We start from the raw sequence: 16,712 nt of genomic DNA, 5'->3' as shown, positions 1-16,712 counted from the left end.
AGAGAGAGAGAGAGAGAGAGAGAGAGTTTGAATCACATACATGTGGGCTACGAGTAGAAGATTAGAGTGCCTAAATCAAAAAGAAAGAAAAAAATAAAAGATCAACAACGTAATACTCTCAAATACACCTTACACTCTTCATTGTTCTTAGAAGGACCAAGAACCCATGAAACACTCAAAATGGCTACTCTTAAACTTGTGGTAACAACAAAAACAGCCAGTTCATCCATGCTTCTAACCAACTTACATGTAGATTTTGGAAATGGGTAAAAAGCCCAGTGAGGTTTCCAATGGTTAAATGAATACAAAACCTCAAAATTATAACCACACCCAACTTCATAGAGTTCTTGCATTCCTCCCATTTTTTCTGCTAACAACCTCGCAGAGCCGGCAAGGCAAAGTATCAAGGCTCGCCGCACGAGTCCTTCCATAGTTACCCAACATGCCACACCTCCTCCACGCATGGTACTCTGCATAGGCCACTGGGTCATTTGCGAGAGCCTTCACGTACTTAGCCAATTCCTCCAAGGAGCTGAACTTAGACCCATCTATTATAGAATTTGGGGGGACAAAGTCCCACACATTTGGTGCCCCAAAATAGATAGGAACAGCACCAGCATCTAGAGCATAAAAAACCTTCTCTGTTACGTAGCTCTCGATCTGAGTGTTCTCAATGGCAAGGACAAATTTGTAGTGTGACATGGCACAATGTAGATGGTCCCACCAGTTGGGAACCGAGTGGGCATTGTTGGCGCACTCTGGGTAGAGATCAAGAGCCATATCCGGGCCCCCAACATTGTTCAAACACTTGCCGAATGAGTGGTGAGTCAGCAAGGAGAGGAGTTTCTTTGCGACTTGGTCTCGATGGGGAAGACACCGGGAAGAAGACCAATAAACAAGGGTGTCCTGATGAGAAACCGGGGCAAAAATCAACATGGTTTAATCAGTGAGAATGTTATTAAACAGAAAGATGTGATGAGGCATAACCTACATGTTAAAGATGTTTTTCTGAAATTCTGAACTTGGGGTACTGGTCAATATAGAAAGAATTCAAGGATATCCTGCCAGTTTGAGAAAGATGATGCTACGTTGGCAATTTTCAAAATACATGTGATTACTTACATTGTTCTTCACAGATGAAAGGTGTGGATTTCTGGTGTCGTGGAAGCGAGCACCGGCATAAGTGGACTGAACATCATCATTGGCATGATAACCAATAAAAATATCCTCAAAGCCTGTTGGTTTTCTACTAGCCTCAAGATCCATGTATACACGGAGTGGATCTCCTCTGCGTCTCTGGTAAAGATAAGAAATCTCGTGAACTAGGCTCGTGAAGTTTTATCAAACTGATTCGAGGGGAAATAAATAATGGATTTACTTTCAAGCATGCATATATTTGCATCATAAGACACTGACATATTGCAATTTAAAAATGCAAACTTAAGAGAAAAGAGTTCCCGAGTACTTAAAGGAACTTTAAACAAATGTATGTGCCATTTAACTTGGAGCAACTGTTTAATCGGTCTAATGTTTAACACCCAATTCAAGAAACCACAAATGTGATGTGAATTCACTATTTCGTTTTAGTTTCATAAATTTAGTCCAGAGAAATTCGGAACGATTAAGAGATTAAGTTAACCGAATAATCAGAAATGAGCTGAAAATCTTCCAGTTCTTTTTTTTTTTTTGGAAAAAAATCCTCAAGTTCTATTTGTTGTAATACTTGGCTACGAAAGAAATCAAAGTTTTTTTTTTTGAAAGGTAACAATTTATTATAACTGTAATTGTGTTACAACATTTGGGGACAAGGCGCCCCAAAGAATTCAAAGTCAAAGCTACTAAAATATGAACTTAACTGTAGTGCATGGATAAAAGAATGTATGAGCCTCTTAGTTTGCATGTGCGTACACAAGAGCTTCATCAGTGTGCATGCACGTCCGTGAATGCATTAGTTAATGGATGCTGGAACAGGGGTACATTTGGTCTTTGTACATAGCCTGGTGTTCTCTAGTCTTTCATAGGCAGACTTCATTAGAATTTGGAATTGCCCAAGAGCATATTTTCATTAAACCATTAATCTATATATGGAAAAATCATAATGGAATCATTCACGAAAAAAAAAAATCATAATGGGCTCATTGTTAAAAGTAAACAATTACTTCTGCCAACACATAAGAATGCTGTACCCTGACGTATTATGAGCTCACATTACAATGACGTCATCAACCAATACATGTACGGTGTGAAATTTCAATACGGCCATCACCTACCCTAAATATCATTTGGTAAGATAATCATGCCGTTCAGTGCTCTTTATCTTTAAAATAAGCAGTTACTGTGATAGAGAAGCTGACAGTTCTGACCAAACCGAAGGAACCTGTAAAAAGGCTAAGCCACATAAAAGCTTCATGTTTGTGGAAAATATTCACCTCCTTACATTTGAACTGAGTAAGGCCAATGGGGCCTAAACAAAAATGGGGGAAAAGAATGAAAAATTAGAGGATGTTTTGGAAAAATCAGTTTCCCAGCAGTCAAGGTACCCAAAAAGAAACAAATGGAGGTGGAGGTGGATGTGGATGTGTCTGAGTTGGGGAAGTGGGATGGGGGAAAGAACATTATGAAATCCACAAGTGCTCAGAGAAAAAAAAATACAGCTCTGGGTGAACAATATGGATTGCCATCTCTAAAATCTAAATTAGCTAATAAGTCCACGGCTCTGGTAATGAACTAGTGATACAACTGGAAAAATTGAGAACAAGATGGAGACTTCATAAAAATTTGAAATATTTGCAGAGGTAAGAGTAAAAGAGAGACGTGATCATGTCCAATTTCCCAATGAATGACATTGAGCAAGTAAATCTTCAATCTCCAACAGATAGGAACATGTAGAATCTGAGTTACTAGAAGCAGAAAAAAGCAGGTCGGAATAAGAGAGGGAGGAGAGGTTGGAAATACAGTAAGATAAGTGAGCCCAAAATGCCTCAAAATAAGCTTAAACCTAAAGATGGAGGGCATCCAATATCATAAACAATAATAACCTTTTAGGAATCAAAGAAAACTGCATACAATAAGCAAAAATGGAAATAGACAGACCCCTTTAAATGGTACCAATTTTTTGCTGAATCATGTCATTTAGATAAAATATTTCAATTTCCCCAAGTACTGAACTGAAAATGAACAGGATCCAGAAATTACAAAATTCTGGCTTCGGTGTCGTCTCAGCCATGTCGACCAAAGCATTACATCGTACGTGCACATATTAGCTTATTTCGGTCTGTTAAAGTATAAAAGATTAAAAAACGCCTTCTCTAACAGCTTAAGCTTTTGGAGTAACTGGTTGTTTCACATGGTATCAGAGCCAAAGGTTCAAAGTTCAAACCTCCTTGATAGCAAAAATCCACATGCAATCGCTAAACCCAAAAGAGGGGCCACGTGTAGGCGAACCCTAGAAAGAGGGGCCACACGTGAGGGGGAGTGTTAAAGTATAACAGATTAAATAAAGCCTTCTCCAACAGCTTAAGCATTTGGAGTAACTGGTTGTTTCACACAGTCGAAACTTCAAAATTTTTTTAAAAAAATCTCTCCAAAGCCTTCATTTTCACTCTGAAGCACAAGTAATTTTTTTCTTTTTTATTAATTATTTCTTCTTTTTTAATAGTAAATTTTATTTTATTTTTGAAATTTTTTTGAATAGTAAATATATTGATTGAAATAGCAACGGGGAAGCTAGCGACCAAGAAGGTCAAGAGTACAGACTAAGAGAAGTGATAAGCTATACAAGAACAAGAACCTTTAGAGTGAAAACACCTCAAACCCTCTCAAGGTAGCCAAAAATAAAAAACTGTGATGCTATCCTTTGAAGCGCCTTCCTTGGCCTTACAATATGCATCCCTATCTTAGATATAAATTCCGTTCCGTTCCGGCCGGAACGGACCGGAATTCCGGTCCGTTCCGGCTGGAATTCCGGTTTCCGGCGGAATTCCGGCCGGAATGGCCGGAATTCACTATTCCGGCCGGAAATGCTAAAAATTTCAAAAAAATTCGAAAAAATTCAAAAAAAATTCAAAAAAATTACAAAAATGCCATTAAGGCCATTGGAGAGTGTATTTTACAGATTTACCCTCATTTTATGACCGTTTTATAGTTGTTGGGAGGGCATTTTTCGTCTTTTTCCAAAAAATTCGAAATAAAATAGTAAAAAAATCCAAAAAATTACAGAAATGCCATTATAGCTGTTGGGACTGTTTTTTTACAGATTTGCCCTCGTTTTATGACCGTTTTATAGTTGTTGGGAGGGCATTTTTCGTCTTTTTCCAAAAAATTCGAAATAAAAAAAAAATCCAAAAAATTACATAAATTCATTTATGGTTGTTGGGGAGTGTATTTTACATAACGGAAAGTTTCGACCGGAACGCCGAACGAAACGGCCGGAATACTGGAACATTCCGTTCCGGTAGCCAAAACGGAACGGCGACCGGAACGGAATTTATAACTAAGATCCCTATTGACTGATCTCTTTAGGCGATCGAATGTTATCGCCGAACCCTCCACTTTGTCTTGAATTTTATTAAACCAATGAGCAAATCTCCAAGGGATAGGGAGACAACTCTAGAGCTACTTTATTACATTGAGGGAGTCCCCCTCAACCACGACTTGGTCCATGAGATTGGGATCGAGCATTCTTATCCCCTGAAGAACAGTGCTCACTTCCGCCTCGTTTGAATCGGCAAAGCTGATCAGGCCTGAGAAAGCCCATAATGTATTCCCACTCTCATCTTTGAGAAGTCCTTTTATACCTACTGGCCCTGGATTTCCCAAGATAGATCCATCAAAGTTTAGTTTTAACAACCCCGACGCCGAACTATTCAAAAAAAAAAAAAAACATAAATCGTGGGCTCACACAAAGTTAAAAGGCATAATGGCCAAATTTACAAAACAGAAATTGAGCTCCTTTTACTAAGCCCCTGAAGATTCTTCCTTTTCTTTCCTTCCAAGGAACCCATAACACGGTCAGGAGAACCAGATTCTAGCGTTTCTTTCCGTACTACACCCCTGATTATTTCTTCTATTAGGATGCAGTAAAGTGTAAATGCATCAACCAAGATACATTTTCACACACAATAACTCATGAGATCATGGATTGAATCCTTCAAAAAATAGAAACAAAGGAATATTGAAAAAAAGCTATGAAATATGCAAATTTTGTTGTAAATTGCTTATGTGTTACTTAATCCTACTGGATCCGCCAATTGATGGGGTAATATTTTTTTAAGAGATTTGCTAGCGTCCATCGCAGAAAGAATTTCACGGATGGTCTGTCGCATGTCAGAGCAGCCACATAGGCTCACTTTTCAGCAGATTTTGTCTTCATTCATGAGGTGGCTGCACTAGCATGCAACAGACCATCTATGAAATGCCTTCTGTGATGGACGCTAGCAAATCCCTTTTTTAATTATTTATTTAACATATTTTGTCATAAAATATTTTAAATTTTATGGAAAAAATTATTTTTTGAAAAAAATAAGTTATCAAGCATGAAAGGTTCGTTGTAAAAATTTTATATGTTAGTTACCATTGCCCAATTTATAAACTAACAAACTCTTTTTATTTTAAAAAATATTTATTTTATTTATTTTTGCTATAAATTTTTCATGAAAATTTTCTCAAGGATTCATTAGCCGACCCCAACTAGTTTGGGACAAAGGCTTAGTTGAGTTTCTTTAAATTTTATGGAAAAACTATATTTTTGGAAAATAATTTATCAAATATGAAAGATAGGTTCTATTTTTTATATGTTATCTAATTTTCCCCGGTCAGTTTATTTTTAATTCTGAATATTATTTATTTTATTAAAAAATAAGAAAATAATTAATTTCTTGAACTAAAAATAATAAAAAATAATAAAATATTTAAAATCATAAAAAATAGAATGGACAATAAATTGTATGAATGGAACAATTGATACTATTATACCGTAGATCTTGTATTTTACAAGCCAATGCCCTGTTATAAATAACATTTATGTTGCATTTTCTCACTATTTGATATTTTGATTTTTTTTTTAATAAAAGTTAAAATAACAGGATTTTGTGGTATACTATACCGGTATGTGTTACATAATTATATTTATATGAATTACATGTTCAATATGTGTATGTATACATTTATGTTGTATATATTTTGAATTTAGAATGAACCTTATTATTTCAGGCATCCTCGATAGTGCATGTCACTAGGTGTATGATGTTGTTAAACCATTATGGATGGTTTTCTTGCTTATGTGACTATTTCTAAGTGTGTATTTGTGCTTCTTCTAGCATTTCCTAAAGTTTGATCTTAAACTTCCATCATTTGTATATATTTCCATATGTTTTGTAATTTTACAGGATTTCCACTGAAATTTCCAACCAAAACCAACACGTTTTCATTTCCATGGAAAATGAAATGCAAACCAAAACTGAAATCTGAAACCTTGCCACTCTAGTCAAATGGATTTGGAGCCATCGTCAAGGTAAATAACTATAAGAACTTTCAATGAACTCAGAGCCATTTCCAAGTTGATATGCCATGATGGCAACTAAAACCAATCCAACACCATAGATTCTCTGGTATACCCCATACAAGAACAACTCCAAGACTTCCCACATGTAGCAAGTACATCAGTCACACATATCCAAAGCATGAGTCACCTAATGACACAACTACACAAGTGATCTTTGTTGAGAACCTTTTTATTTGGACCAACCACGTAAAGATAATAAATTTGGGTGTAGCAATGATTCCATGGGAAACATGTCCATTTTCAAAGTCTCTCGTGCAACCAAATAAAACATATTGACCATCAACCTTCCAATAGGCTGTTGTGACTAGAGGTGGACAGTAGATGTCCATCAAATCACCAATAAACAAAATGAAGTAAAATCCGAGTTCCAAGGATTCAAATTGATTTAACTCCAACCTTTTATGACCTTGAAACCAAAAGATAGGAATTTTAAACTATCATATTATTTGGAGAATGTGAACTGAACATCCATCCAGATTTCTTTTGATTATCTCTATTTGGTCCTTCTTGAAACCAAAAGATATGAATTTTAAAGTACCATATTATTTGGAGAATATGACTTGAACCAAGGTTTTAAATTTTAGTTTCGGTTCCGCTTTCGGCCTCCACCGAAATCGAAATATTTCAGTTTTAGTGGAAATTTTGGTCGAAATCGTGTAAAATTCGGTGAAATTTTCGTTTTTATTTTTATTTCAGTGGAAATCTCTAAAATTTTGGTGAAAAACTTAAAATTTCAGTGGAAATCTTTAAAGTTTCGGTGTAAGTCTTTAAAATTTCGGTGGAAATCTTGTAAATAGGCGTGAAAACGAAATTTCAGTTGAAATTTTGGCAGAATTTCGTGATTCATTGAACCAAGTAGCCCCAAATTATTCATGCATCATATAACAATTGAATTAGTCTAAAATCTAAAGAGACCTAAGAAAAACTTCTTTCCCCTTCCCTTTCGTGCAAGAAGTTGAGCCCAAGAAGGAAAAAGTCAAGAAGAAAAACCTTAAGGGATGGTATTGGGTAGTTTCGGTATCCTCTCTCATTCAATTGTGGATGATTGTCAATAGTGTTGGTTATCACATATTCTAATCCAATCTTTTTTCCTATTGTGTTCTTTTTGTCATGCGCTCATCAATTGTACATGGACAATATCAAAGTAAGATAATAATACAAATAAATGTCTCATTATGCATATATTTTATGATTCTTGTGAATATTATGTATTTAGTTATGCTTCTTCCTCACAAAAAATCAAATAAAACCAAAACATATCGAAAACTTATTTTCAATACCTCGCACCTGTCCCCATCCCTGCTTCCTGTACTTGCTACCCGCTTCCCATTCTAGTAACCATGCATGAGATACCAAACTAGATAGTTCTATAAGTAATGATCACATCAAGAATAACCAGCCTCTAAATATTTCAAATGTCTGGAGACTAATTCTAGAAATAACAAGAAACATATAGGAAAAACACTAAAATTGAACTCCCTAACAAGGAAAGTGTTAGGAAGACTAACCTACTATCCAGATCGTCAACAATAGAGAAACCTCAATCACCTTGAATGGTGTGGAAGAATACCCATCTCCAACCAAATTCGAAGATACCCATATTCAACGAAAAGGAATGAAAATTATGAAACATTGTAACCCCACGGGAAGGAGGGGGGGGGGGGGGGGGGAGGAGATAATGGAGAAAGAATGAGTCATAATTCTTCTAAAATAGCCCATACGGTTCTAACATCTTTGTGAATTGGGTAAAATAAAATCTCGTCTTACGAGATATTCACTGCTTTCTTTCTGTATCATACACAATTATGGGAGATTCGAAGCATGCCGTTTGAGTATGTTGCTTCTACCAGGCATCAGGTCGTTCTTTCAGTGCTTCCTTAAGAGACTTATGGAAAGCCATGCAATAAAAGAATGCCTTGAAGATAGAGACAATGAGGGACGAGTTGTTACAGTTCATTTTCATAGCCCACTGCATGTAAGATGCTTGCAGTTAGTGAAGCAACTTATTCTCAATTGTTGGGGTGCTTGTGTGTACAAATTGCGCGAGATCAACTAAGGGCCAATTTGGTCGCAGCTAGTTACCTTGTAGAGTAGTGGTGAATCAAAACTTAAGTAGTCAACAGGGAGGAGACAAACCAAGTAGTTTGCTCGTAGTTACCACGTAGAGTAGCAGCAAGTAGTGTTTTGGTTGTCAACCTCGTAAAGTAGTGGTAGGGGTCATTACCAATATATATATATATATATATATATATATATATAGAGAGAGAGAGAGAGAGAGAGAGAGAAGAGAAACAGAAGAGGGGCGGAGAAAGAAAGTGCATCAATCACAAGGTTCTACTAGCAAAATACCACCTTTCGGGTGGTCTTTTTATTGGATTTTGCTAGTGGTTTGCTAGTATGCCATGTCTCGGGACAAGGCGGATACAGGAAGGAGACAAGCCAAGTAGTCCCCTGGTACTTTGAAACTCTACATGCAATCAAACTGAGTATTTTGCTAATGTTGTAGCCAAAAACCACATAAAACCTCTACAAAACCCGGACATTATGCAACCAAAGAGACCGTAAAGCGTCACCATTTCTAATTGGCTCTGTTGTACTCATATATCTTTAGACCCGCAAGAGAGTCAATATGTTGAGGAAATCACTGAATAGCTTTGATTCACCAATCAACTGGGACTCTCATGGCAGAGGTGTTACTAGGCGTAAGAACAATTTAAGAGCAGATCGTTAGAAAGATTGATCACTCAAAGGAATATAGGGAAGCAAGTAGAAATTGTCTGTCCCTTCCCATGCATCAATGCCACAGCGAGGGTCTTCTATGCGATCCAAATCCACAAAAAGTGTGATCCTATGGCCGATGTCCACTAGTTGGACTTAGAGAAAGACCCATTGCTAGGTCAAAAGAGCCACCAAAAAAGCATTGATTGGACCATAGAGGTTTTGTCCAGCGTCAATAACCAAATAATTGGATTAGCTTGTCATAAGTTAAAATATATATATCCAAAAGGCGAAAAGATGAAAGGATAGAGACCGTAGTTGCCAGAGTGGGAAGCGACCACGAGAAGAGATGCGAGAAGCAAACGCGGGAAGCGAGGGGTTTAGAAAAGAGAAAATGCAGGAAGCGAAAAGCTCTAAAAATTGAAGAGAAAATGTGTGGGAAGCATCATTGAAACTTGAAAGTGAACATGAAGCATGTAATATGCCTAATTGGAAGTAAACACGAAATGCATAGACTAGGCTTATAGTAGTAGGTTAGGGAGGAATGGTTAAAAGAGGCAAGGATTACTAGTTTACGAGAAGACTTTGCGACCAATTAGAATAACAAGTTTTAAGAATTTACAATTTGACATGTTTTATTCAAATATATTTAATGTGGAAGTGTTTGGAAAAAGATTCTCATAATTTTTATTTGAAACTTAAGATGGTTTTCAAGTTTTAAGTGCATTCTTTTTAAAATACGCTCCCTTAGCATTATCAAAAGGAGAAAAATATTCTTTTAAGAAGAAATAATCACCTGAATACGAAGCGTACTCCTAATTAAAAGGAAACATTTAGGAAGCATTTGGGAAGCGTGCTTCCCCTAAAATTGGGAAGCGAGAAGAACTTAGATTCCGAAGTGAGTATTTAGCTTCCCACCCAACTAACAAGTTTTCCGTTAACTATGAAAGAGACATCACAGCATTTTAGGGAACCAAATTATTTGAAAAATCTTAAAATTCATGTTCACTTATGAAACCTTTGAAATTTCCATATGATTAGAATAACAATAGTTAAAAAAATAAAACAACACCTACTATGAGGGGATTGCACCATGAATTACACCGGAAGAAAGAGACATTATTGATCCGATTCAAAAATTGAGTTTGAATTTATTTGCTCCAACAATCGCACAACGAATTTTTCCCCATTCCAAGTTGTTCTTGGGCGTAATCCTCAATGACCACTTGATCTTATTCATATTTCTAGTATTGGGAAGACAAATAAGAATGTAGATGAAATGATAGAAGAATAGGTGGGTATTCATGAACACGTTATAGCGTATCAGTTGACATGATCGAAACTACATCAAAGCAACACTGGACTGGCCAAACTTTTGACTGCAATCCAGTAATTTTTCGAATCCAGTGCAATTTTGTTTGAGCTCTCATGGAAACCGAAACATTTCGGCTACAATGATACGTTTGAGACCAAAATTTGGTACCATGCATATATGCATATAGATTACGATACATGGATCGATGTCGTATTTGTACTCCCAAAATATTATTCTATACACTTCATTACCAGTTCCACATGCTCCGTCATGAACTCAGTGAAGTATAGATTATATATTCAGTTGTAGATTAATTCTCGAAAATGGAACATTTTCTGTTGTGTCGAAAGAATCAAGATGCTTTGCATGTTGATCAAATCTTCTTTGAAGAAGTTTTATATCTCCATGGACTTCTAAAGAATTTCATGTCAGATTGAGAAGTAAACATTATGAGCCATTTTTGGAGAACACTATGGGTGAAGATGGGAACCAAGCGCCAAATTCGAGTGCATACCATCCACAGATAGACAGTCAAGAGAAGCTGGTGAATAGAAGCCTTGAAAACCTATACCATAGTATCGTTGGAGAAAAAGGGGATTCAGAGGCACTTGCACTTCCCCATGTTGAGTTTGCCTATAATTCTTTGGTACATCGTAAAGTTGCAATTTGAGATTGTCAACAGAAGATGCCCATTCTGAACTTAATTCTTCTCCCATTGAAAGCCACTCATAGCGAAAATGCCAAACTTTCGCTAAACACATCCAGACTCAAGCACGTCAAATGATTCCAGCAACAACAAGTGTTGAGATGCTGCTAACCAATAGCGAAGGCCACAATTTCTAAACAAATGAGATCTCGTGATGGTTTATCTTCAACGAGAAATGATTCCGGTAGACACATACAATAAACTCATAGCAAAAATGCCAAACTTTTGCTAAACACGTCCAGACTCAAGTGGGTCAAAAAAATTAAAGCAAGCAACAAAAAGTGTTGAGATGCCGCTAACCAACATCGAAGACCATAGTTTTTCAACTAAGGAGACCTCATGAAGTTTCTTTTTCTTTTTTTGAATGGTATCTCATGATGGTTTGTCTTCAATGAGAAATGTTTCTGGCAGAGTCATACAATAAACTCAAGCAAAAGAGGACTGGTCCATGCAAATTTCTATAGCAGATCAACGATAATTCATATATGATTGCGCTGATGAAAGGATATGACATCTCCCTCAGATTCAATGTTGCTGATCTCTTCAAATTTCAGTGTAATAATATCTTGAGCAATGTAGAAGTGCACATCCTTCTTCTATGGAAGCCAGAAGAGTAGATCATTCACATACTCAACAAGAAGGATATACGATCATGTGGAAAAATCCTTTCCGATATCTTGTTCAATGGAAGGGAAGACCTCTTACAAATAGTATGTCTGTCAAAGAACTCATACGCAACAAGGTTGAATTGTTTAATGAGTTCAAAAAAGACAACGCAAGGTTGAATTCTCCCCAATCCGGAGGGAACAATGCAGGAAAAGAGCATGAAAAACAGTTGGAAGCCATTAACACATAGGAGAAATAAGAGGACGACAAAAACAAAAGGCGTAAATGGTGTTGTGCTACTGATGTAGCAGAAGTGTCCAACATGATCAGATGGAGCTAAAATTCTCCAAATCCTGTCATATTTCATGCTGGGAATTGTATTTATTCTTTTCATAATTTTGTGAAGTTATCAAGAAGGTTATAGGAGCACTTCTACAACAAATCTTAGGCAGGCTTCGGTTGGGTTTGGATCTTTTAACACGACGACAAATAGGACAGGAAACTGATAGAAAGTTATGAATATTTAGAATTTTAGATTTTTTTAGAGAATTTTAGTTTTGGAAAACCTGTATTTTCTAGGTTTTCAATTTTTGGATTGCCTTTTGCTTTAGGACACTTGGTAGCTTAAGTTTTCATGTTTGATTAGGACTATAGATGTTTCTCTATAAATAAGAAGGGACAGCCTAACTACATCAAACATTTTTGAGGCTCTATTTTGTTTTTCCGCTGCTTAATTATTTGAGGTAAGACACATTTCTGCTGCTTTGTTCCTCCCAGTTATTCATGTGCCTTGATTGTCGAATCCCTCTTTCAATTGCTAGAAGAGAAATTCCTGTGCGTCTGAGCCTGTTCCATGAGACCGGAATTAGCCACACATTGGTATGGTAAGTGAGAAGAAATATGTGTCTAGAACTTCCAGAAGTCACAAATTTCTGGTTAGCTCCAGCTGGTTTTCAACCCAAATTTCGCAGCAGACAAGCATGTACAACTTTCTTTAGATCATTTTTCCTTGGGAGAACTTAAATTTTGTACTAGCAGGCTGTGGCTATGACATTGTTACAGTCATACTTGTATCACTTTGTTAAAGAAATTCACCTCCATAGCCAAAAACCCTCACTAAATATCAGAACACATTGCTACAGATATCAAGTCCAATGGCAAGCATTTGGAAGAAGCCAATGTCCTCCAAAACAATCTCCTAAATAGGTGTAGCACTTTAAGCTGGAATATGTATAGCGGTGCACCACCAGCATGGTGCTACCAAGTTCCCTACCTATATTATGTGTAGGACAGAATTTCCTTTGCCTACAGTCTCCTCCAATCAATTATATGTTTTGCCTATACATTCCAATCAATTAATTGAAGATTATCTAGCCAACCCAGATTAAAGTTCATCTACATAACCTTATTCACCTATCCACAATAACCAAAAAAAAAAGAACAAACAGAACAAAAAGAAAGAAACAGCTAAGAACATCTCACTTAGCCAATTTCTGTTGCAAAGGAGATAAATGATAAACATTAATGAACGTCCAAATCATCGGTTCAACCTAAACAAATCATCTAGTTCTATTGCCATCAATAAATTCCATCATCTAACATTACTAACAAACTAATATACCCCATATTTGAATCATAACCCATCAAAAAGAAATTAAATTAATATCAATAAATCTACAATCATCTGAAAATCAGAACAGCAAGGAAAAAGTGGTATAGGATAATAACCTGAGATGGAGGCATGACATTCTCATACAACAAAGCATCAGGCTTATCAGCAAGAACAGAAGATTTAGTCCAAAGGCAACTCAACCCACATCGGCACAAATACAAATTATCCAAATTATCAGGAATCCATGTCCACCCTTTAACCAATATGCTAACATGCGCCATATTCATCATTCCACAGTCTAGTGCACCATTAACATCTTGTAGAGAAGACCCATTTGCAGACCAACCTTTGTTCTTCTCCTTAAATTGCCCACAACCCACCTTCAAATCCCACTTTCTAAAAGCACCCAACAAATTCGTGAAAGGCTCTTTGCCTTTCAAATCATCAAAAGAAGAGGACCCAGATGAGGGTTTTGAGTCCTTAACTAAAGGAATTGAAGAGGTTGCAGAGGATAATTCAAGAAACCCTGAAAAGAAGAGAACTAAAAGTATAAGAGCAAGACCCAACATTGGAACCAGGTAGTTCAGGGATTTCAATGGCATTCTGAGATGGAATTTAAACGATTTCAAGATTGAGAGATTTCATGGGGAGATGAGAAATCATATGGGCAAAATTTTTTTGGAGAATTGTGTAGGCGAAATGTAAGGGACATGTCTAATTGTCTATGTTATGAATTGAAAGTTGAAACAAAAGAGAAGCGTGTATCTAGCAAAGATGCTTTTCGGTTTCTCCGACAGTATTGAAGGTATTCTGCATTGTATATACTACGTATATACCTTTTGACCAGGTGATTTGAACCACTACCTAGTGAATTTTATGCTCCGTTTGGTTGCCGGGTTTTTTTTTTTTTTTTTTTTTTCCCTTGGGATTTATTTGGGTAAAGGTAAGAGACAAAAGAGGGGACAAGAATTAATTATAGAAAGATATTACGATGAGTGGAGAGAGAAAGAGAGACCACCATTTTTCAAGACAATATTTTGCTGATGTCACCACTAAACATTCTCCCACATAAATCCTAGGAAAAAAAAAAACCCAGAGGGTTGTGACTTGGGTCGGGCTCAACCCGAACCCAACATTTTGGCTCGTGTTGGGTTGGCATTTTCTCGGGTTGGGTTGGGTCAGGATTGAGGCCTTGGGAACCTGACTCCTCTGACCTCCCGACCTCCATCCTCTAATTTTATCTTGATTTTTCTTTGGGTTATGTTTTATTCTTGTATTTTTCTGTTTGGCCCAAGTGAACCCGAAGCCAACTGGATCCTCCGAATTGGAAAAAACAGGTTAGATGGGTTCGGTTAGGGTTGAGAGATTTAGAGGAGGTTAGATTACGGTTGACAATCCTCGACCTGAGGCTCGAGTTAGGTCGGGTTAGGGTTGAGGGAATGCTCTCTTGGTTTGGGGTAGGGTTGGCCTCAACTTAATCCAACCCGACCTGAGTTGCACCCCTAATTCGAACCACTTACTAGTAAAGAGGTTGGGACAATCATAATCGTCCAATTTTGCATTGATTGTGGACAAGAAACTGAGATGGGTGGATTTGTGGTGCAAAAAAAGACACCTATAATCATGGACAGATTCAGGGGGGCAAGGGGGGCCCTAAAAAATATGAATTTTTTTTCTCATATTAGTTTAAATTCCTAAAATACCGTATTGCCCCCTTTTATTTCTTGATTTTGCACTTAATGGGGAAGTTGCGAAGTTGCCCCTATCAACTTTATTGCTAAATCGTATCTTTGCTTTTTACAAAAACCAATTCATGCCTATGCCTTTTTTTGTTGGCGTGTGATACATCCACTCCTTTTTTACACGGGGCAGCCCCATAGAGTGTAAAAGAGTAGTCATAAATTCACTAGAGAGGGCTGTTCTATGTAAAAACAGGGGGCTAATTTATCACTTGCCTTTTTTTATGCAAAACTGAAAACGTTTTTTACTTAAAAACAAATTCTAATTCATCACTTGCCTCTTTTTTTTCAAAACTGAAAATGTGTTTTACTTAAAAATGAATTCTCCTCTTTTTATTTGCGCAAAACCCTTAATTTCGAGAAAGAACTTCGATTAGGGTTTCATTCTCCTACTTCAATCTCGAGACGATTTTTGGGGTTATTGTTTCTTCCATGTTCGGATATTCAATTGCGGAGGTATGTTTATATCCTTCTCTTTCTCAATCTTTCTCTCTTTATCTCTCAAAACCTTTCCATCCCTCATTTCAATCTTTTTTAAACTATCAGAGTGTGAATAATTTTAAAATTCTCTCTCTCTCTCTCTCTCTCTCTCTCTCTCTCTCTCTCTCTCTCTCTCTCTCTTTGATTTTTTAGTAATGAATTGGTTTATTGGATTTAAATTTCTCAAAACATGAAAACTCGCCGAGGAGAGTTGAGCAAACTTTCCTTAGGCTTGAAAAAATAGTTGTAATTGATTTTTTAAATTGAAATCAGTTAAATTTATTGTTTGTGTTATCTTTTACTTTTTAATACTTTATAAAGATTTATTAATTATTATATAACAATCTTTGTTCGCCCCCCGGATGCAATTTCCTGGATCCATCCCTGCCCATAATCCAATTCTAAGGTCAATCAATGGACGTTTGCTCGTTGAATGCAAATTATTATCTATTCTGTTGTTGACTATTATAGCTTAATGGCCACTTTTTGGATGGTTTGGAGGGTGTGGCAGGTGTATACCCACTACAGAGCATATTATGCTTTTCTAATCTTAGTTATTGCTTGCTTAATTTTAGGACAAAACTTGACTTCAAATCCTTCCCTACCTATAACTCTACATCTCAAACAATAAAAATTCTTCCCAATCCATGTCCATTAGGACAAGCCTAAACACCTCTTACATTTCTTCCCCTTGACTTTGTGGAACATTTGGATTGTTTTCTTCTCAAAACCTCCCACCCAACCTCCTATTGATAGGAAAAACAAGATGCTTGCGGCAAGAAACATAGAAATAGGAATTGCCCAAAGGAAGCTAAGTATGACTTTATCTCAAAAGACTTATTTCCCCACTTACACAGGTGGCTACATGAAAATAAAGTCCAAAGGATGCAATGTTGTAAAGACTACCCTCGTTAAATCTAAAATTTAATTTTTATTCATAATTAAGGGAAGTAATTAGGATCATTTGATGAAAA

At 36.6% G+C, this 16,712-nt stretch overlaps 1 protein-coding gene across 1 annotated transcript; it reads right to left on the bottom strand.

The window, feature by feature from the left end:
- Window positions 1-48: 48 nt before the first annotated feature.
- Window positions 49-14,315, bottom strand: FUT13 (fucosyltransferase 13). Its single transcript, XM_077391472.1, has 3 exons — window positions 13,636-14,315; window positions 1,123-1,296; window positions 49-906 (listed from the first exon to the last, which is right to left on the bottom strand). Exons 1-3 carry the CDS (start codon window positions 14,119-14,121, stop codon window positions 337-339), a joined length of 1,230 nt encoding a protein of 409 aa, XP_077247587.1. The 5' UTR covers window positions 14,122-14,315; the 3' UTR covers window positions 49-336.
- Between the last annotated feature and the right edge of the window lie 2,397 nt (window positions 14,316-16,712).

Source organism: Tasmannia lanceolata, unplaced genomic scaffold (assembly GCF_043159265.1).
Source record: "Tasmannia lanceolata isolate RefF3 unplaced genomic scaffold, GAP_Taslan_0.1 ptg000012l, whole genome shotgun sequence".
Classification (NCBI taxonomy): Eukaryota; Viridiplantae; Streptophyta; class Magnoliopsida; order Canellales; family Winteraceae; genus Tasmannia; species Tasmannia lanceolata.
This window is presented reverse-complemented; position numbering and strand designations above follow the sequence as displayed.

Coding starts and splice junctions, on each gene's coding strand:
- FUT13 (XM_077391472.1), bottom strand. CDS start 14,121: ATGCCATTGAAATCCCTGAACTACCTGGTTCCAATGTTGGGTCTTGCT. Junction 1,297..13,635: donor ATGTCATGCCTCCATCTCAG/GTTATTATCCTA, acceptor TATCTTTACCAG/AGACGCAGAGGAGATCCACT. Junction 907..1,122: donor TTTCATCTGTGAAGAACAAT/GTAAGTAATCAC, acceptor GTTTCTCATCAG/GACACCCTTGTTTATTGGTC.